Source organism: Oncorhynchus mykiss, chromosome 6, assembly GCF_057628025.1.
Source record: "Oncorhynchus mykiss isolate SJ-2025 chromosome 6, ASM5762802v1, whole genome shotgun sequence".
Lineage (NCBI taxonomy): Eukaryota > Metazoa > Chordata > Actinopteri > Salmoniformes > Salmonidae > Oncorhynchus > Oncorhynchus mykiss.
Genome location: NC_143027.1, coordinates 36,399,502 through 36,422,182, shown reverse-complemented (window position 1 = coordinate 36,422,182; position 22,681 = coordinate 36,399,502). Strand labels below are relative to the sequence as shown.

The following is a 22,681-nucleotide window of genomic DNA, read 5'->3' as shown; positions in this document are numbered from 1 at the left end:
ACTATGACAGACAAAATGAGAAAAAAAATTCCAGAAAATCACATTGTAGGATTTTTAATGAATTTATTTGCAAATTATGGTGGAAAATAAGTATTTGGTCAATAACAAAAGTTTCTCAATGCTTTGTTATATACCCTTTGTTGGCAATGACAGAGGTCAAACGTTTTCTGTAAGTCTTCACAAGGTTATCACACACTGTTGCTGGTATTTTGGCCCATTCCTCCATGCAGATCTCCTCTAGAGCAGTGATGTTTTGGGGCTGTTGCTGGGCAACACGGACTTTCAACTCCCTCCAAAGATTTTCTATGGGGTTGAGATCTGGAGACTGGCTAGGCCACTCCAGGACCTTGAAATGCTTCTTACGAAGCCACTCCTTCGTTGCCCGGGCGGTGTGTTTGGGATCATTGTCATGCTGAAAGACCCAGCCACGTTTCATCTTCAATGCCCTTGCTGATGGAAGGAGGTTTTCACTCATTATCTCATGATACATGGCCCCATTCATTCTTTCCTTTACACAGAGCAGTCATCCTGGTCCCTTTGCAGAAAAACAGCCCCAAAGCATGATGTTTCCCCTCCCCATGCTTCACAGTAGGTATGGTGTTCTTTGGATGCAACTCAGCATTCTTTGTCCTCCAAACACGACAAGTTGAGTTTTTACCAAAAAGTTATATTTTGTTTCATCTGACAATATGACATTCTCCCAATCTTCTTCTGGATCATCCAAATGCTCTCTAGCAAACCTCAGACGGGCCTGAACATGTACTGGCTTAAGCATGGGGACACGTCTGGCACTGCAGGATTTGAGTCCCTGGCGGCGTAGTATGTTACTGATGGTAGGCTTTGTTACTTTGGTCCCAGCTCTTTGCAGGTCATTCACTAGGTCCCCCCGTGTGATTCTGGGATTTTTGCTCACCGTTCTTGTGAACATTTTGACCCCACGGGGTGAGATCTTGCGTGGAGCCCCAGATCGAGGGAGATTATCAGTGGTCTTGTATGTCTTCCCTTTCCTAATAATTGCTCCCACAGTTGATTTCTTCAAACCAAGCCGCTTACCTATTGCAGATTCAGTCTTCCCAGCCTGGTGCAGGTCTACAATTTTGTTTCTGGTGTCCATTGACAGCTCTTTGGTCTTGGCCATAGTGGAGTTTGGAGTGTGACTGTTTGAGGTTGTGGACAGGTGTCTTTTATACTGATAACAAGTTCAAACAGGTGCCATTAATACAGGTAACGAGTGGAGGACAGAGGAGCCTCTTGAAGAAGTTACAGGTCTGTGAGAGCCAGAAATCTTGCTTGTTTGTAGGTGACCAAATACTTATTTTCCACCATAATTTGCAAATAAATTCATTAAAAATCCCACAATGTGATTTTCTGGATTTCTTTCCCCTCATTTTGTCTGTCATAGTTGAAGTGTACCTATGATGAAAATTACAGGCCTCTCATCTTTTTAAGTGTGAGAACTTGCACAATTGGTGGCTGACTAAATACTTTTTTGCCCCACTGTAAATAACTGCTCTGTTAGCCCTGTGGACTCACCGTCCTCCTCAGACTCTGTGAGGCTGGCTCGCCGGCCCCGCTTGGCCGTAGGGTCCGTGTGTCGGAGAGCGGAGCGGCCCGGGGGGTAGCGCCTCAGGGGGGTCTCCTCCTCCAGCCGGGGCATTGGCCTCTCAGAGTCAGAGTCCACGAAGGGCTCATCTAGCACCTCGGTGGTCTCGGAGATGGTCTCGGTCACCACGCTGCTATGTGCGTGGCTGTGGCTGCGCTGACGCATGCGCCTCTTCCTCAACGGTTTCTGGGGAGACATGGAAAAGCTATTGAAAACAGTAAAACGTTGCAAGCAGAAAGTGTGAATTTCTTATTTTGGAAGAGGTCAACACATGTCACTAATGTTTATTTCGAGGTCACAACGTTCTTATCATTGGAGTGACCTATATCAAGCAGTTCAGCAGATCCAGTCTTTCCATTCACCTTGCATTTGAGCCCCAGGGTGGGTTTTGTGAGGATGGGTGGGGAATGATCCCCCGTCTCCACGTCATCGTCGCCATCCTCTTCCTCGCTGCTTTCACTGAAGCAGCTCCGTCTGACCGGCGACAGGTCGCTGAGCCTGGGTGACAGGGGCAACTGGGGCAAGGCCTCCCCGGGCCCCTCACTCAGCCTGCGCTTGGGGCCCTTCTTCCTGGGAGGTCGCCCTCTGCTGCGTGGGGGTGGGACAACAGATTGTCTGCCAAGCATCTCTAGGGGCCTGATGGTGCCTGTAGAATCCGCCTGCTGCCTGTCTGAGGAGAAGAGGGAGGGTGGGCTGCTGCCGAATGTGGGGCTGGCATTAGTGCCCTCAGTTCTGTCCTCCTCCTCCTCATCATCATCCTGCACTTCCACCCGGCTCTTTGGGGGTCGTCCCGGGCCCGGCCGCCTCTCGGCCCGCGGCCCATCCTTCACCTTGCCCCAGGGCCAGTTCTTGGGTGGGCGGCCCCTGCCCCGGCGCTCTCCATTGGCGGGGGGAGGGGGGCGGTGGTCGGGGATGGGCAAAGGGCAGCGGACTGGGGAGGAGGCTGGAGAGCTTTGGCTAGCGGGGAACCCCGGGAAGCACTTTCTCTCCTCTTCTTCCTCGCCTCCTCGGATGAGCCAGGAGAACGGAGACACCTTGTGGCTAGGCTTGATCTGTTTCAAAATATCAAATTAACTCCATAATTTACCACCCTAATACACACAATATTGTATTTTTTTTTAGAACCTGAAGCGTCATTATCCTCACCTCCTTGCAGGTGTCCTCCTCTCCCTCTTCCTCCTCCTCCTCTCCCTCCGACACCACAGTGTTGGTGATGATGACGGGGGTCCAGCGGAGAGAGTCAGGGTCCACTTCTAGCAGCCGGGGCCTGGCGGTGAGACGAACCATGTGGGTGGACACCAGCTTCTCCTTGCGCACCAGGACTAGCCTACAAGACAGGGGGACAGAGACAGGGGAGGTCAAGGTGTTGTTCAGACAGATGGGTAAAACCCCACAGGGAGGGAAGAACCACTCTGAACAAATAACTCCCAAACAGACACATGTTCCATGCTGTAGAATAGTCTCGTCAGCTTTCAAATGGCCTTAGTCAGCATGTCGTTGCTCATTTCTGCGTCGTTGAATTTGTGACGGCATCGTGGTTACGCCTCTGACGGTGCGAGCGCATGTCTCACCGCTCCCCTCTCTGCTCCAGCATGTTGAGGTGGTGCAGCGTGGCGGTGATGTCCTGGGGGCAGATGCCCGTGATCTTGCTGAGGCGTCGGATGGTGAGCTGGCGGTCGCGGACCTCATGGAGACACTCCAGCACCACGCTGCGCCAATAGGCTGTGTAGGACAGCCGTCCCAGGTCTGACAGGGGCTTCTCTGGGGAGCCGGGCTGGCCCTCCCGCTTGGACAGCAGGTAGCCTGGAGGGGAGAGGAGAGAGAGACAGGATCGGGCGGAGAACAAGGTTCATTTTAAAAATCAGTCGGCGGCACGAGGCGCATTTACATTTGACGGCATTTCAGTCTGACTATTGGTGTATACGATTCAGTCAGACCGTGTGAAATAAATTCATGCTGCCTTTTCTACCACTACTTGCCCTGTTACTACATGATAGTGGTCCAGCTTTTCCTCAGAATAACCAACACCTTCTAAACCATCCAATTTGACCAGCTAAGCAGAGTAGGAAGGGGTCAATGTGGTTTTGATTATTCAGCTCAACAAGGAATTGGACCGGACGTTATTCATTACAGGCACTTTGAGTCAGATTCCAACATGTTGCTAGTTCAATTGAATGGGATTGACTGCTATTCCGATGGCATTGACCAAGAACTCTACAGCAGCTTAGAACCCCTGGTTTGGCATCAGAGAGGTCTGGGGAGCGGAGGTAAGAGCCTAGCTGAGAGCCTGAGTGGAGCTCCTTACTGAAGTCGATGAGGAAGCGGCCGTAGCCCTTGCGCTGGTACTGGGGAAGAATCATGATGCAGGACACGTTGTACTTCTGTTGACAGTGTTTCTCCTGGAGAGGAGAGAGAGGTAGAGAGAGTAGGCATGGAAACACACTCAGAGCAAGCCTGTGCTAGTACATACAGCAGGAGTCTTGTGTGTGTGAGCGTGGTAAGATAATTGCTGTGTTTTGGCCGATTCCAGGAGCACCTGCATCCGTAGACAGACAGACAGGGGGGTGAGACAGCATCAAAGGCAGCGGTGGTTTCTCTGCATACAGAGGGATTCGCCGGAGTAGAAGGAAGGTGCGTCTAGACCAGGGTTCCCCGGAGAGCTACCGTCCAATTGGTTATCGCCAATCTAGAACAGCTGATTCTAATAATTAGCTGGTTGATAAACTGAAAAATCAGGTCAGTTACATTGGGTTGGAGCAAAAAACCTACAGGAGGGTAGCTCTCCAGGAACAGGGTTGGAGAGCCCTGGTGTAGACACTGACGACCTAAAGACACATTGTCGTTGAATTTGTGACGGCGTCATGATTTTGACTATGTGTGCGTGTCTCACCACTCCCCTCTCTGCTCCAGTATGAGGTGGTGCAGCGCGGCGGTGATGTCCTGGGAGCAGCGCAATAGTGTATATGTGTGTGTGTGTGTGTGTACTAAGATAATTGCTGTGTTTTGGCAGGCAGCCTATGTGAAGAAGAGCCCCTACATCCATACAGACACGGGGGACACAGAGAAAGCGTCAAAGCAGCCGTGGTCGTTGCTCTGCACACAGGGATTCACCAGGGTTAAACGAAGGGGAGTGGGGAGTTACTGCTTCCTACAAGAGCACAAAACGTGTCGGCCACATTTCAAGCCGTCTATGAAAAGCCGGTCAGGCCAACTTAAAAAAAAAGCTTGTGTCTTAATTAAAGGGGCAGTGTTGTATTTTGAGACCGGCTTGAATATGCAAATAAGCCAATTGGCAAAGGGTAGCTTACGTTGCCTAATTCTACATTTACAGTTACATTTTGTTGAATGTTTTTTTGCGTCATTCAATAAAATGCCATTTACAGTCATCTAACAAAATCATTCATCAATGTCAAGCCCTTCATAATATACACACTTTAAAAAGTCTCACGCAATGTAGGCCCGCATTGACCACCGCATATAGGCTACATGGACAAATCAAAAGCTGCAGTATTTCCCTGTGAAAATGTTATGGGATTTGCTCCTTTGGTTTTATTGGTAGGCCACTCTGATAGTCCTACATTATGCTCAAATAGCCTATTGGCTACTGTCTAAAACTGTAAGGGTACAGCCTCAGTGTTCACTGTAAACGCGCACCGGGAAGTTATGCAAAAAAAAAACGTTTCCGCTCACAAGACCTCAAATTTGCTCATTGCCCCCCAAGACATTTGTTGCTTATGTGTGTATATAAATCTGCATTTATTTGGTGGTTAGACGTACCTTGGAGAAATAGCCCACCAGGTGGCAGCCCTTGCTGTCGTTCTGTGTGAGAACGTAAAAGAGGAAGGGCTCCACGTCGTAGTACAGCGTCTTGTGGTCCAGGAACAGCTTGGCCAACAGACACAGGTTCTGACAGTAGATTGTGCTCATGTTCCCATCCACCTGAGACCACACACACACACACACACACACACACACACACACACACACACACACACACCATGAATGAAATGAAAACCTATATTTGATTTGAACATCATGAGCACAGACAGCAACCACCAATCTGACAAAGACAATTATTCACAATTGACTACAATGACCCAAGGTCAAAAGGGCAGTCTTCACTGCACCATTCAGCCCGTTTCCGAACCGCAACGTCAGTAACTCTGAGACACTCATGGGATACGGGAGGGGAGTCGATTGCTTTTATAGCCTCAGACAATGATGCCAACGATGTGAAGCCATGGCATCCCTGGTATCCCAGGCTGGGCGAGCGAGGGGCTCCCTGGCAGGCAGCCAGACCTCCCAGCTATTCTACTCTGCTGCTGAGTGAGGACAGGAGGGGACGAGGCGGGCTGGAGAGGCAGCGAAACTGCAGACGCTATGCTACAAGGCAGACGGACGTTCATAGACTGACGGGCCCTCAATTAGAGGCCTGCAGTATGTACTGGTACAGCGCTTCTCAACCTTCTGCACATTGGATGTCGCTGGTCAGGAACTCGACAGTTAGCTGACACCACGATAGTTGGTTCCGAAGTGATAGTTTTAACACAAGCAGTCCCGGTTCCAGGTACAACAAAACAAAAAGACTAGCAGTAGTTGTACTAGATAACAATCTAGGTACGGTAGCTTCACATAGGGCGGTGCTTTGAGTTGTGGGTCAATATTATAACAAGGTGGTTTTGGGAACAGTTGACGCCTTGGTGGGGGAACGAGAGTCTTTGACAAATGCCTGTGTGACACTGCCACTCTTGGCAGAGGATGTAGAAGGAGCAGGGTGGTTTTGTGGCGGGGGAGGTGACCCCCCCCCCCCCCATCTTGTATCCCTCTTTCAGTCTCACCTCGAACACGGAGACGTCGTCCTTCCTGTAGATCTCGTCGGCTGGAGGGTGGAACCAGGCGCACTTCCTCATGTGCTGGAAGAGGATGCTGCGACTCTTGACGTAACGCAGGCAGAACTCACACAGGTAGAGCTTAGGCAACCTGGGCCAGGCAGAGGGGGGAGAAGATTGAGGGGGAAAGGGTGAGGCATCCCGTTACACGAGCGCAAACTAACAGTGGACTGACTCAGAGTGGAGCGTGTGTGGGGAAAAGCAGCGTGGGTCGTGTCGTTCGTTACCTGCTGTACTCTTGTGGGTACGGAGAAGAGTACCAAGTCTGGATCTCAAACTTGCCGAACTCGATGACAGACGGGCAACGCATTTGGGGATCTGGAGGGCCGGTCACCCCGACTTTCTGCAAAGGCAAAAAAATATAGACCAAAGAAGACAAAAAAGAAAGGGAGACAGACACACACGGAGCGAGAGAAAGAGAGGAGGGTTCAGTTTTGGAGCTACAGCATCAAGCGAAGGCCAGGTTTTCCAACAGGGGATTAAGAAGAGCATGGAGCAGACAGAGATTACACACCAGGGATTACTGGGCTTTCTGACTGCCCCCTGCCTAACCCAGCACAGCGTGTGGTTGTGTTTGCCTGCCACGCACCAGCACTCAAACACAAGCACACACACTTAAGTGACAGGAAGACACATACTCACACAGGCACAGTAAAGCAGAAACAAACTGGTCTCCTGTGCTCATAGGATTATTATTAGCTCTCTGGTCTGTCTTGAGTGGAAACTCTAGGCATCTGCCACTGGGTTCTGTTGACATGCTGGTAACCACACGCTTCCACACACACAGGCCCCTCACCCATGCCTACAGTGTCAGGTCTTTTTCACTGACTGCCATGACAGGGGAGAGAGGATCCACTCTAAGACAAAAGCGAGCAGTACCAGAATGCGTCTATTCTACACCATTTGTAAACAAACCACAACACAAAAAAGGGAAGCCATCAATTATAAAATCCAAAGTGGACATTTTAATCGCTGAGTGTGCACCTCTACCTTTCACCTGCCTTTCCTATTCTCCTACCGAGCAAGACTAGAGAAAAGTCTGACGGGAGGAGGAGAATAAAACAACGTTGGCAATGAGAGTTTCTCCTGTGATGTACAGCAGCGCTCTGAAGCTCTGAGGCGTCTGTACCAGTGAGGAATCACAACGGAATAGACACTGATAGAAAGATATGGAGGGCAGCTGATCTCTCACACACAAAGAGAGAGAGACACACAGAGAGACAGTCAAAGAGACAGGACAGAGACACAGACAGGACAGAGACGGACAGCGAGAGTGAGACGGACAGCGAGAGTGAGACGGACAGCGAGAGTGAGACGGACAGCGAGAGTGAGACGGACAGCGAGAGTGAGACGGACAGCGAGAGTGAGACGGACAGCGAGACACGGACAGCGAGAGTGAGACGGACAGCGAGACTTTCTTTCCTTCTCCGTCTGTGGTTACCTGTAGTGCCAGCTCCTGGATGCGTCTGAAGAGTTCCACGTCTTTCTCGGTCAGGTTCTCATGTCCTGGCAGCTTGTCGTCATCCTCGCGCCAGTCACTACTGTCCTGATTGTCTGTGGAGGGAAGAAACAGCCGGCGGGACACGTACAGAAAGGGAACAGAACAGTCATGTTTTAAGGTTCTGACAGACACAAAGTGCTGGAACTTGTAAATGGTATTTGGTATTTTATTAGGATCCCCATTAGCTGTTGCAAAAGCAGCAGCTACTCTTTCTAGGGTCCGCACCAAACACGACCTAATGCAGAACATTAATAGACAAGAACAGCTCAAGGACAGAACTACGTAAATTTTAAAAAATGGCACGCGTAGCCTACATATATCAGCACACACACAAACTATCTAGGTCAAACGGGGGGAGAGGCGTTGGGCCGTGAGGTGTGTGGACAAACGTCTGGACAGTAAGCAAGTTCTGCAGGTGTTGAGTCTGACTGAGGAACATCGTATGAAGTGCGTCGTTTAACTGACACAAATAAAGCCACTACAGCCTCTCCTTCACCCTCATTATTCAATGCATTATTCCAGCCTCCCCTCCTCACCTGTCCTGTCGTCGCCCTCTCCCTTACGTATGGCCTTCTTACGGATGCGGTACTGCTGGGAGTAGTCCACCTCGTGCCGGGCCTTGCGTCCGTCTGGCGAGGGCGTGAAGAACTTGGTGAGGGCATCAATCAGGCCCTTGGTCTTCCTGTTGAAGCGCAGGCCGCCTTGCTCCGACGAGTCCTCCCGCAGGGAGAACAGCAACCGATCGTCGCCAGGGTAACCCTCGCAGGACGAGCTGGACGACGAGCGTGGGGAGGAGCACTGCGAGCGACGGTCCGCCTTCCGCCGGCCACGCCCACCTAGCTTCTTGAATGGCCGGCCTGGTCTGCAACGGGAGACAGGATTGGTCAGAGACCCAGCAGGAAAAAGCAACACACTACACAGACGACTAAGGACTAGAGGTCGACCGATTAATCGGAATGGCCGATATTGGTATTTTTGGCCATCAAAAAATACCTTTATTTCATCTTTATTTAACTAGACAAATTCTTATTTTCAATGACGGCCTAGGAACGGTGGGTTAACTGCCTTTTTCAGGGGCAGAACAACAGATTTTTACCTTATCAGCTCGGGGATTCAATCTTGCAACCTTACAGTTAACTAGTGCTTCTACACCTGCATTGCTTGCTGTTTGAGGTTTTAGGCTGGGTATCTGTACAGCACTTTGAGATATCAGCTGATGTACAAAGGGCTATATAAATACATTTGATTTGAACTAGTCCAACGCACTAACCACCTGCCTCTCATTGCACTCCACGTGAAGCCTGCCTGTTACGCGAATGCAGTAAGCCACAGTAAGTTGCTAGCTAGCATTAAACGTATCTTATAAAAAACAATCAATCATAATCACTAGTTAACTACACATGGTTGATGATATTACTAGTTTATCTAGCGTGTCCTGCGTTGCACATAATCGATGCGGTGCGTATTCGCAAAAAAGGACTGTCCTTGCGCCAACGTGTACCTAACCATAAACATCAATGCCTTTCTTAAAATCAATACACAGAAGTATATATTTTTAAACCTGCATATTTAGCTAAAAGAAATCCAGGTTAGCAGGTAATATTAACCAGGTGAAATTGTGTCACTTCTCTTGCGCTCATTGCACGCAGAGTCGGGGTATATGCAACAGTTTGGGCCACCTAATTTGCCAGAATTGTACGTAATTATGACATAACATTAAAGACTGTGCAATGTAACAGGAATATTTAGACTTATGGATGCCACCCGTTAGATGAAACACGGAACGGTTCCGTATTTCACTGAAAGAATAAGCGTCTCGTTTTCGTAATTATAGTTTTCGGATTTGACCATTTTATTATTAAAAAAATGTAACCTTTATTTAACTAGGCAAGTCAGTTAAGAACACATTCTTATTTTCAATGACGGCCTAGGAACAGTGGGTTAACTGCCTGTTCAGGGGCAGAACGACAGATTTGTACCTTGTCAGCTCGGGGATTTGAACTTGCAACCTTTCGGTTACTAGTCCAACACTCTAACCACTAGGCTAAGCTGCCGCCCTTAATGACCCAAGGCACGTATTTCTGTGTGTTATTATGTTATAACTAAGTCTATGATTTGATAGAGCAGTCTGACAGAGATGGTAGGCACCAGCAGGCTCGTAAGCATTCATTCAAACAGCACTTTCGTGCATTTTGCCAGCAGCTCTTTGCAATGCTTCAAGCATTGAGCTGTTTATGACTTCAAGCCTATCAACTCCCGAGATTAGGCTGGTGTAACCGATGTGAAATGGCTAGCTAGTCAGCAGGGTGCGCGCTAATACTGTTTCAAATGTCACTCGCTCTGAGACTTGGAGTGGTTGTTCCCCTTGCTCTACATGGGTAACGCTGCTTCGAGGGTGGCTGTTGTCGATGTGTTCCTGGTTCGAGCCCAGGTAGGGGCGCGAGGAGAGGGACAGAAGCTATACTGTTACACTGGCAATACTAAAGTGCCTATAAGAACATCCAATAGTCAAAGGTATATGAAATACAAATGGTATAGAGAGAAATAGTCATATAATTCCTATAATAACTACAACCTAAAACATCTTACCTGAGAATATTAAAGACTCATGTTAAAAGGAACCACCAGCTTTCATATGTTCTCATGTTCTGAGCAAGGAACTTAAACGTTAGCTTTCTTACATAGCACATATTGCACTTTTACTTTCTTCTCCAACACTTTATTTTTGCATTATTTAAACCAAATTGAACATGTTTCATTATTTATTTGGGGCTAAATTGATTTTATTAATGTATTATATTAAGTTCAAATAAGTGTTCATTCAGTATTGTTGTAATTGTCATTATTACAACAACAAAAAATAATAATACTCAAATCGGCCGATTAATAGGTATCGGCTTTTTTGGTAGACCTCAACTAAGGACTGGTCATTTGGAAGCGTCAAGAGCCACTGAACACAGCCAAAACGTAAAAACTAAACTAATGATCGATTGTACAGATCGTCATTCATGTTTCCAATGATCGAATAGTGTCAACAAATGAGTAAGGCTCGGTCCTCGACTCCCGACATTAAAACGTTGATCGGTGAGTTTCATATTTAGATTCTTATGCTCCGACAAAGCTTCATTTCCAGCATGAAACACAGCAGACCTTTTATTTTGAGTTATTAGGCCCTGTCATTAAACAGTTTGTGGTCATGGGAAATGGTCTACTCCGGCCAGTGAAACTGTAGCGGGGCCGATCTGAAGTTGCCTGCTGTGTTTCACGGGTCCAGCGACACGCCGTGCCCGAGCTGCTGGCTCCCGGACGGTGCTGCCGGGCAGCCGCCCCTCTCCGTCGCGTTACCAACCTGTTCTTGGGTCGTCCCAGTGGTGCGTTGTAGCGCCGTTTGATTTGTGCCGCTTTTTCATGTAAGAGCTTTCTGCCCTTTTTCCTGGGCTGACACATCTGACAGATCCACATGCCTGGTGGGAGAGCAGAGCAGAACCGATCAGAGCATTGTGTATTAGCTTAGCTGGCATTAAACCTCTTCGGTACTACTACTATTCTAGGACATGCACCGACCACACAGTACTAGCAGCATTAGAACAGCAACAAAAAAAAGGATATGTTTCATTACACTGCCGGAAAATGGGTTTGTGGTCCTTCTGAGCTTTGTCATTCGTTACCAATTACCTCGTGGCCATAGTCGTTCAGATGCACAGTGGATCCATTTACTGCAGAGAGGCGCAGGTCTTTCCAGGTACTGTGTATGTTTAAGTGGGTTTTATTGGGTACGTTAGACAGGTCAGGGGTGGGGGAGAGAGAGAGGGGGGGGGGGGGGGGGGTTTACCTTTTGGCATCCGCATCAGTGGGGGGTCACAGCACTCCATGTGGAAGCCCCGGTCACAGGAGTCACAGAACAACATGTTCTCCTACACACACACACACAGTACATATTTGGTCACTCCCTGCGCATCATGTTTACGCTGAACTTACATTTCCACAATTTGCCTTCAACCAGTCCTGTACTTGGACGTTCAGAAGAGAGAGAACCATCTGTAGCAGCAGTCTAAAATAGTTCTCAGTCAGTTGAAAAACACAAAAAACGATCCGAGTACCGACGTACTGAGCCGAAACACAACCAGGCACACAAGCACTCACCGCGTTTTTGCCTTGATCCTGACAGTTGCTGCAGGTCTTGCATTCGATGCACTGCCACCACAGAGCTTTGACTCGCACCGTGAGCTCCGGTGAGAACTTCAGACAGGACGGGTGGCCTACGGGACACAGATCAACAACGTCGAAACACTCACAAGCCTGACAACCACACGAGATCAAAACACCACTCCAAAAGCCGTATAGATCCAGCTCAACCATGACGACAAACTGAAAGATTCAGACATCTAACAGAACAGCCTGTCGAAACATACATTTAGCCTAGTTCGACGAATCAAAAACTACATCTGACCTAGTATTCAAATGAAACCCGAGACATAAATCCAAGGTGCAGGCAGGGAGGGGAAGTAGCAGGCAGCACTTCATTGATGTCCCAGCATATATAAACCGTGCTGCCACAGTGCTACTCACCGCTGTTGCCACAGTCTGCACAGGAGATGAGCTCCTCTGGCTTCTTGTCGCGGTTCGACTCCTTGGTCCCCAGGCAGAAGCTGCAGATAGGGATGGGCTCTGCCACAGGCTGAGCGAGAGAGACAGACAGAGAGTGAGATATATAGATAAACGGGAGTCGGGGGGGGGGGTGGAAGAACAGGGACACAGAAAGAGTCACAAAACAGCTCCATTCAACTGCTTAATTGTACCAGACAGGAGGGGGAGGGGCAGTAATCGCTGTGTGTCCACATTCAGATCACTGTCAATGTGCCACAGAGACAGCAGTTACAGTTCACTCAGACAGCAAATGAATAAAGAATTTGTCAGTCAGATTAAGGTAACGGCAGAGGCAGCAGACTATTCCTTGGTGATGAGGTTGTGACCTAACAGATGACCATTAAAGGCTATGATGATGATGACAACCTGCCTATACTCTCAGGTTATAACTGACGATCTAGGAGACAGTTTTGCCTTTTAGATTGGAATGTATGGACACGGGGACCTGATTCTAGATCAGCACTCCAACTGAGACGCTTGACACATACGAGCCCAGAGGTGATAGTTACTACACTACCCAGAGGTCTTTGTTCCACTCAACTGGATTCCCATATCATTTCCAGAGCAGCTCTGCGGCGTGAGCACCACTAAAGGCCCTGTTCTGTTCCGATGCTTATTCTGTAGCACGCCGTCTTGACATTCACTTCTGGGGCACCATAAATCTTTTAACATGGAGCAGTAGGAGAAGAGAGTGACCCATGAACCTGTTTCTGAGACACACACAAACATACATAGACAGACACACACAAACTCATCCACACACAAACTCTCCCTCTTGCAGGGCAGCTACACAGCGCCCAGGGGGGTAGCCAGTGGTGGAGGGAGGCTGATGACCAGGCCTGGAATTTTGTGATTTTAGGCCGTTTGACCTTCAAGGGAGGTGCCCAATCTGCTAGGGCACCAAGGCCACTAACCAAAATAGCCAATTAAATTGATTTGAAAACCCCGAAACAGTAGCTATTCTGTTAAGAAAAACACAAGTGTATGTAAATGTACATAAAGAATGAGCCTAAATGTCAAAGTGTAGGTGATAGCCTTTGGCTACAGCCTGTCATGTACAGACCTATGAGGACATGAGGGAGGCGCCTGAAATGGTAAAATAACCCATTCTTGAAAAAAAATTGTATCTTGCGAGAGCTAAGCCTTGCCTCATGGTATATTTTAGCAATAATGACACTTTTAATTACACATACTTTTGTATATAATGTGTATGTGTGCCTATGTGGACACCGCTTCAAATTAGTAGAGTCGGCAATTTCAGGCAGACCCGTTGCTGACACCTGTTGCTTACCGAAGAGCTCAGTGACTTTCAACGTGGCACCGTCATAGGACACCACCTCAGTTCGTCAAAAGTCTTCCCTGCTAGAGCTGCCCCGGTCAACTGTAAGGGCTGTTGTTGTGAAGTGGAAACAACGGCTCTGCTGCAAAGTGGTAGGCCACACAGGGTCAAAGAACAGGACCGCCGAGTGCTGAAGCGTGTAGCATGTACAAATCATTTGTCCTCAGTTGCAACACTCACTACCAAGTTCAAAACTGCCTCTGGAAGCAACGTCAGCACAAGAACTGTTCATCGGGAGCTTTACGTAACAGGTTTCCATGGCCGAGCAGCCGCACACAAGCCTAAGATCACCATGCGCAATGCCAAGTGTCAGTTGGAGCGGTGTAAAGATTGCCGCCATTGGACTCTGGAGCAGTGGAAACGAGTTCTCTGGAGTGATAAATCACTCTTCACCATCTGGCAGTCTGTCTGACAAATCTGGGTTAGGTGGACGCCAGGAGAACGCTACATGCCCGAATGCATAGCTCCAACTGTAAAGTTTGGTGGGGGAAGCATAACGGGCTATGCCTCTTAATGCTACAAAATACAGTACTATGACAGTCTAGGCAATTATGTGCTTCCAACAGTTTGGGGAAGGCCCTTTCCTGTTTCAGCATGACAATGCCCCCGTGCACAAAGCGGGGTCCATACAGAAATGGTTTGTCGAGATCGATGTGGAAGAACTTGACTGACCTGCACAGAACCCTGACCTCAACCCCATCGAACACTTTTGGGGTGAATTGGACCGCCGACCGCGAGCCAGGCCTAATTGCCCAACCACACTAATGCTCGTGGCTGAATGGAAGTCCCCACAGCAATGTTCCAACATCTTGTGGAAAGCCTTCCCAGAAGAGTGGAAGCAACGTCAGCACAAGAACTGTTCATCGGGAGCTTTACGTAACAGGTTTCCATGGCCGAGCAGCCGCACACAAGCCTAAGATCACCATGCGCAATGCCAAGTGTCAGTTGGAGCGGTGTAAAGATTGCCGCCATTGGACTCTGGAGCAGTGGAAACGAGTTCTCTGGAGTGATAAATCACTCTTCACCATCTGGCAGTCTGTCTGACAAATCTGGGTTAGGTGGACGCCAGGAGAACGCTACATGCCCGAATGCATAGCTCCAACTGTAAAGTTTGGTGGGGGAAGCATAACGGGCTATGCCTCTTAATGCTACAAAATACAGTACTATGACAGTCTAGGCAATTATGTGCTTCCAACAGTTTGGGGAAGGCCCTTTCCTGTTTCAGCATGACAATGCCCCCGTGCACAAAGCGGGGTCCATACAGAAATGGTTTGTCGAGATCGATGTGGAAGAACTTGACTGACCTGCACAGAACCCTGACCTCAACCCCATCGAACACTTTTGGGGTGAATTGGACCGCCGACCGCGAGCCAGGCCTAATTGCCCAACCACACTAATGCTCGTGGCTGAATGGAAGTCCCCACAGCAATGTTCCAACATCTTGTGGAAAGCCTTCCCAGAAGAGTGGAGGCTATTAAAGCATAAAAGGGGTACCAACTCCTTATTAATGCCCATTATTTTGGAATGAGCTGTTCGATGAACAGGTCTCCACATACTTGTCATTACTTATACACATACATACGCACACACGATCCACTGTTCGGACCTCCACGCTGGACATGGGATCTTATCCCAGAGGCCGATCCAAAAACAACGCGGTCGCCGCAGGATAGGCAGAAGGTGAGCATGTCATACACCACTTCCGAGCATATTACTCACCACTATCTAGACAAGGTGGACAAAATTATGGCACGAGTTGCCTTCCAGAGAGACAGAGAATGTAACATTCTCTTTCGCAGAAACATGGCTCACTCGGGATATGTTGTCAGAGTCGGTAGAGCCACCCGGTTTCTTCGCGCCGACAGAAACAAACAACTCTCTGGTAAGAAGAAGGGCGGGGGTTGTATGCCTTATGGTGTAATCATGACAACAAACAGGAACTCAAGTCCTTTTGTTCACCTGACCTAGAATTCCTTACAATCAAATGCCAACTGCATTCTCTACCAAGAGAATTCTCTTGGTAGAGAATTCTACCACAGCCGTGTATACTTTAATAATGTCTACATATCCTACATTACTCATCTCATATCTATATACTGCATTCTAGAGGTCGACCGATGAATTAGGGCCAATTTCAAGTTTTCATATCGGAATATGGTATTTTTGGGCGCCGATTTGCAGATTTGTATTTATATACCTTTATTTAACTAGGCAAGTCAGTTAAGAACACATTCTTATTTTCAATGACGGCCTAGGAACAATGGGTTAACTGCCTTGTTCAGGGGCAGAACGACAGACTTTCACCTCGTCAGCTCGGGGGATTCAATCTTGCAACCTTAGTTAATTAGTCCAAAGCAATAACGGCCTGCCTCTCTCTCGTTGCACTCCACAAGGAGACTGCCGGTTACGTGAATGCAGTAAGCCAAGGTAAGTTGCTAGCTAGCATTAAACTTATCTTCTAAAAAACAATCAATCATAATCACTAGTTAACTACACATGGTTGATGATATTACTAGATATTATCTAGCGTGTCCTGCGTTGCATATAATCTGACTGAGCATACAAGCATACAAGTATCTAAGTATCTGACTGAGCGGTGGTAGGCAGAAGCAGGCGCGTAAACATTCATTCAAACAGCACTTTCGTGCGTTGTGCGTCAAGCATTGCGCTGTTTATGACTTCAAGCCTATCAACTCCCGAGATGAGGCTGGTGTACCCCAAGTGAAATGGCTAGCCAGTTAGCGTGCGCTAATAGCGTTTCATACGTCACTCGCTCTTAGCCTTCTGGTAGTTGTTCCCCTTACTCTGGATGGGTATCGCTGCTTCGATGACGGCTGTTGCGTTGCTGTTTCGAGCCCAGGGAGGATCGAGGAGAGGGACGGAAGCTATACTGTTACACTGGCAATACTGAAGTGCCTATAAGAACATCCAATAGTCAAAGGTTAATGAAATACAAATGGTATAGAGGGAAATAGTCATTTAATTCCTATAATAACTACAATCTAAAACTTCTTACCTGGGAATATTGAAGACTCATGTTAAAAAGGAACCACCAGCTTTCACATGTTCTCATGTTCTGAGCAAGGAACTGAAACATTAGCACATATTGCACTCACTTACTTTGTTCTCCAACACTTTGTTTTTGCATTATATAAACCAAATTGAACGTTTCATTATTTACTTGAGGCTAAATTGATTTTATTGATGTATTATATTAAGTTAAAATAACTGTTCATTCAGTATTGTTGTAATTGTCATTATTACACATTTAAAATTAAAATTAAAATCATCCGATTAAATCGGTATCGGCTTTTTGGTCCTTGGTTTATCCGTATCGGCGTTGAAAAAAAAATCATAATCGGTCGACCTCTACTGCATTCTATACCATCTACAGCATCTTGCCTATGCCGCACGGCCATCGCTTATCCATAGATTTACATGTACATATTCATCCCTTACATTTGTGTATAAAGTAGTCTTTGTGAATTTGTTAGCGTACTTGTTAGATATTACTGCACTGTCGGAACTAGAAGCACAAGAAATTCTCTACTCTCGCATTAACATCAGCTAACCATGTGTATGTGACCAATAAAATTTGATTTGACACACGCACAGTCAAGTTTTAGAACACCTACTCATTCAAGGGTTTTTATTTTTACTATTTTCTACATTGTAGAATAATCATGAAGACATCAAAATTATGAAATGGAATCATGAAGTAACCAAAAAAAGTTAAACAAATCCAAATATATTTTATATTTGAGATTCTTCAAAGTAGCCACCCTTTGCCTTGACAGCTTTGCACACGCTTGGCATTCTCTCAACCAGCTTCACCTGGAATGCTTTTCCAACAGTCTTGAAGGAGTTCCCACATATGCTGAGCACTTGTTGGCCGCTTTTCTTTCACTCTGCGGTCCAACTCATCCCAAGCCATCTCAATTTGAGGCATTTTTTTTTGGCATATCTGTATTCCCAGTTATGTGAAATCCATAGATTGGGGCTTAATTAAATGTATTTCAATTGACCGATTTCCTCATATCAACTATAACTCAGTAAAATCTTTGAATTTGAAGCATGTTGCATTTATATTTTTGTAGGCTAACCACCAGTCATGTTTTACAAAAAGAATGTAGGATAACTATTAATATGTAAAGGCTCGATTCTGTGACATACTTGAGACACTGTTCGTTCCGATAGGAGAAAAAGGCCAATGCCTGTTTTGCACTGCAACATCCCCCACCTTGCAATCAGAGTGGAGGCAGCCAACATTTTGAAACTATTAAACCATAAACGTAATTACTTAAAACCTCAATGTTTTGTCATTTTATGAGGCATGTCTTACCATGTTCCGGCCATAGGAAAGTTACAAGTATTATTTTATAAACACTTCCTCATATGCCGTTGAAACCAGCAATTCCCAACTTTCTGTTCAACTTTCTTTCGTTGTCCAGCAGCCAAAGACACAATCCTAGTCATATTAAAAGGCCATGCTTGTGGTCACTTCTTTAGATCTTCACTCATTCTACATTTTGTTTTGATAATTTCATCTCAGTCATATCAAACCGCTTGCATTTGCGGTGTACTTTTGAGAACTGTGTTTTCCCGCTAATTGCATTTGGGAACATTCGCGCTTATGCCATGTGCGCATTGCTACGTTTATAAAATGTGAGCAAATAGCCTAATAGTTTAGCAACATTTTAAGCTAAACGTTCTGATCTGTTGCATCAGCCTGTTATTTATGTTTTTATTTTTTATGTACAGTGCTAGTATTATTTGGGATCTATCGCATCCCACAATTGTCCCAGTGTATGTTTGGAATATTTATATTTCGCACAGAAGGACAAGCTGACCAATAGAAGAATAGGTAAACTTTTGTACTGTGGGGGATAGTAGATTGACATAGCTAGTGTTTTTACTGTTTGTTAGACCTACTCATCTTATTGGCTGAAGAAAAGTTAATGTGGACCGTTCTATCATCTTCAACATGCGCCTCGAAATTCAATAAGGACATGCACCATTCCATCCCCAATGTGTCTGGCTTCACTTGTAGCCTACTTCGGAGCAGCAATGCCTGTGAGAAGGACCCGATCACGTGATGGGTATTGGCTAATAAGAATTGAGATATCGGAGAGAGCCATGCGAGTGAGAGGTGCTTCGGAGTAGGCTACGGCGATTGGCAGCCGGGAGAAGGGAATTATGAATATTATATCCAGTCCAAGGGAACAATGGCCACAAGGCATGATTTTTTAAAAATTGTATTTATTTATTTTTTATTATTATTATTATTATTATTATTTTATTTTTTTTAATCGGCCACAAAGCGGCATCGATGGCCATGGCCGCCAAGAAATTTGAGCCCTGCCGATGACTAAAGGGGGCTGGGAGGTAGGGGGCCTGGACTGGGGCTGGGGTTAGGCTATAGGGCTGGCGCTAGGGTACAGGTTTGGAGCTGTGGGGTAGGGTGGGAGGGGCTCGGTGGGCTGGGGCAGGTACAAAGATATTCCTGGCTGGCTGGCCATAGCTCAACACGGGGAGGGAAGGAGCAAGTCCAGGCAGGGAGTAAGGAGAGACGGGCTGAAGAGCTTGATTTATTGAGTTCATTTATCTCGGACTCAGGCTCCCGCATTCCATACAGGGACACCTCTCATCACACCACAAACACACAGAGACACAGAGAGAGAGAAAGAGAGCGAGAGGAAGAGAGAAAATATGGCAGCAGCCCTTTGTGCAGCCTCCCAATCATTCCTGCCAGTTCAGCGGGAGGGAAGGGATTGACCTGTGTCTGTGCGCTCTCACACTCACACACTCGTTTGCTTTCTCCGCGAGTAACTAGCGCAGGCAGAGTCCAGGCATCGTGTTTCATACAAACATTACAGTGCAGGGTTTCATTTGTGACATGACTAATTACTGTCTGACTGACTAAAATAATCCAAAAGATACAAAAGAGCTAATCGTTTTCCAAGATATGTGTGGGAGAAATGGAATAGGCCTACATTTCCTTTAAAATCCTCATGAGGTTTGCTTTCTTTATTTCAAAAGCCAACATTTGTCACGTTAGTCTTAGCTTTCTCTCCTTTTTTACTTTACTAGCACCGGACTACTGCTGGGCATATTTTTAAACCTCTGTCTCTGTGTCTCTCTCTGTGTGTGTGTGTGTGTGTGTGTGTGTGACCTCTATGCTACTATGCACACTAGATAAGAGAGATGATTTCAACAGGAAACACCAGTTAGTCACAACACAGACACGCCTATAACGTCTCACCATGCCAACAGAGTAATCTACCCGCTCGACTTGAACAACAACTACAGACAGAGACCAAAACACGTCCTTCAGGTTAGAGTGAGGGCTCAGGTCCTTTATACCGAGACGGGCAGGGAGAGTCTCCATCTCTATCCTGACACGTCTATAACCCTCTGTATCACTAAGGGCCTACACTTGAGAAAAAACAGAGCCTAGCTGATAGAAAGGTTTGTAGGACTGCATTTTCCACAGATTAGATGTGAAAGATACACTGGCCCATGCTACGGGGGCAGATGTGTGGGGTGTACAATACACTAGCTGAGAGATGTACTGTGAGAGTGGCCTGGTTTCTCCTTGTCCATTTGCAGTGGTACTGGGTGTAATAGAGGTGGAGGGAGATAATGAAAGAGAGAGCAATGAAGAGAGGATAAGGATAAAGGGGGTGAGGAGGGGAATAGGATGCGAGTGTGCAACAGAGAGGGGGGGGGGGGGGGGGGGGAGGCGAATGGGAAAAGCTGTCCTGTTGTCCTTGTCTTCTCTCAAGTCAAGGTTCTCATTAACATGTGAAACCCATCTCAATGTCCAACCAGGTGGTGCCGGGCAGCCACCTCCCCAATACAGACCCAAACCTCTTACCACAACCTCATTGATCATTGTTACACACTGCTCGCTCGCGCACACTCACGTCACGAGAAATACACACACACACACGAGAAACACACGCCCACTTGGCCATAGCAGGAATATGGAATGAAGGAGGACTACTTAACATACAGTTGAAGTCTGAGGTTTACATACACCTAAGCCAAATACATTTAAACTCAGTTTGTCACAATTCCTGACATTTCATCCTAGTTAAAAATTCCCTGTCTTAGGTCAGTTAGGATCGCCACTTTATTTTAAGAATGTGAAATGTCAGAATAATAGTAGAGAGAATGATTTATTTCAGCTTTTGTTTCTTTCAACACATTCCCAGTAGGAGCTTACATACACTCAATTAGTATTTGGTAGCATTGCCTTTAAATTGTTTAACTTGGGTCAAACATTTCGGGGTAGCCTTCCACAAGCTTCCCACAATAAGTTGGGTAAATTTTGGCCCATTCCTCCTGACAGAGCTGGTGTAACGAAGTCAGGTTTGTAGGCCTCTTTGCAAACACACTTTTTCAGATCTGCCCACAAATATTCTATGGGATTGAGGTCAGGGCTTTGTGATGGCCACTCAAATATCTTGCCTTTCTTGTCCTTAAGCCATTCTGCCACAACTTTGGAAGTATGCTTGGGGTCATTGTCTGTTCGGAAGACCCATTTGCGACCAAGCTTTAACTGATGTCTTGAGATGTTGCTTCAATATATCCACATCATTTTCCTTCCTCATGATGCCATCTATTTTGTGAAGTGCACCAGTCCCTCCTGCAGCAAAGCACCCCCACAACATGATGCTGCCACCCCCGTGCTTCACGGTTGGGATGGTGTTCTTCGGCCTCCAAACATAACGATGGTCATTATGGCCAAACAGTTCTATTTTTGTTTCAACAGACCAGAGGACATTTCTCCAAAAAGTATGATCTTTGTCCCCATGTGCAGTTGCAAACCGTAGTCTGGCTTTTTTATGGCAGTTTGGAGCAGTGGCTTCTTCCTTGCTGAGCAGCCTTTCAGGTTATGTCGATATAGGACTTGTTTTACTGTGGAAATATATACTTTTGTACGTTTTTCCTCCAGCATCTTCACAGGGTCCTTTACTGTTGTTCTGGGATTTATTTGCACTTTTTGCACAAAAGTACATTAATCGTTAGGAGACAGAACGTGTCTCCTTCCTGAGCGGTATGACGGCTGTGTGGGCCTATGGTGTTTGTACAGATGAACGTGGTACCTTCAGGCGTTTGAAAATTGCTCCCAAGGATGAACCAGACTTGTGGAGGTCCAAAAGAAATGAGGACTTGGCTGATTTATTTTGATTTTCCCATGATGTCAAGCAAAGAGACACTGAGTTGGAAGGTAGACCTTGAAATACACCCACAGGCACACCTCCAATTGACTCAAATGATGTCAATTAGCCTATCAGAAGCTTCTAAAGCAATGACATCATTTTCTGGAATTTACCAAGCTGTTTAAAAGGCACAGTCAACTTAGTGTATGTAAACTTCTGACTCACTGTAATTGTGATCGATTATTTCACTTATAAATCACTGTGTCTGTAAAAAACTGTTGGAAAAATTACTTGTGTCATGCACAAGGTAGATGTCCTAACCGACTTGCCAAAATGATAGTTTGTTAACAAGAAATTTGTGGAGTGGTTGAAAAACGAGTTTTAATGAGTCCAACCTGAGTCTGTAAACTTCCGACTTCAACTGAAGGTGGAGTAATAAAACATTGTTCGATGGCTCAGTTGGTTGAGTGGAGAATACTGTTAGGAACACCCGAGTAGTGGGTTTGACTCCTGCACGGACCAGTGGACCACATT

The 22,681-nt window shown here is 46.6% G+C and overlaps 1 protein-coding gene across 1 annotated transcript in view; it reads right to left on the bottom strand.

The window, feature by feature from the left end:
* LOC110525858 (histone acetyltransferase KAT6A) overlaps positions 1 to 22,681 on the bottom strand; it is a 37,688-nt gene that overhangs the window by 5,711 nt on the left and 9,296 nt on the right. The window contains exons 3-16 of the mRNA XM_036980011.2: positions 12,563 to 12,671; positions 12,137 to 12,252; positions 11,826 to 11,907; positions 11,343 to 11,457; positions 8,530 to 8,855; positions 7,934 to 8,046; positions 6,720 to 6,835; positions 6,442 to 6,583; positions 5,381 to 5,542; positions 3,909 to 4,002; positions 3,175 to 3,406; positions 2,750 to 2,930; positions 1,966 to 2,655; positions 1,534 to 1,789 (exon numbers count right to left, since the gene is read on the bottom strand). Coding sequence (XP_036835906.1) covers positions 1,534 to 1,789; positions 1,966 to 2,655; positions 2,750 to 2,930; positions 3,175 to 3,406; positions 3,909 to 4,002; positions 5,381 to 5,542; positions 6,442 to 6,583; positions 6,720 to 6,835; positions 7,934 to 8,046; positions 8,530 to 8,855; positions 11,343 to 11,457; positions 11,826 to 11,907; positions 12,137 to 12,252; positions 12,563 to 12,671 — 2,734 coding nt within the window. The remainder of the gene's footprint in view (positions 1 to 1,533; positions 1,790 to 1,965; positions 2,656 to 2,749; positions 2,931 to 3,174; positions 3,407 to 3,908; positions 4,003 to 5,380; positions 5,543 to 6,441; positions 6,584 to 6,719; positions 6,836 to 7,933; positions 8,047 to 8,529; positions 8,856 to 11,342; positions 11,458 to 11,825; positions 11,908 to 12,136; positions 12,253 to 12,562; positions 12,672 to 22,681) is intronic.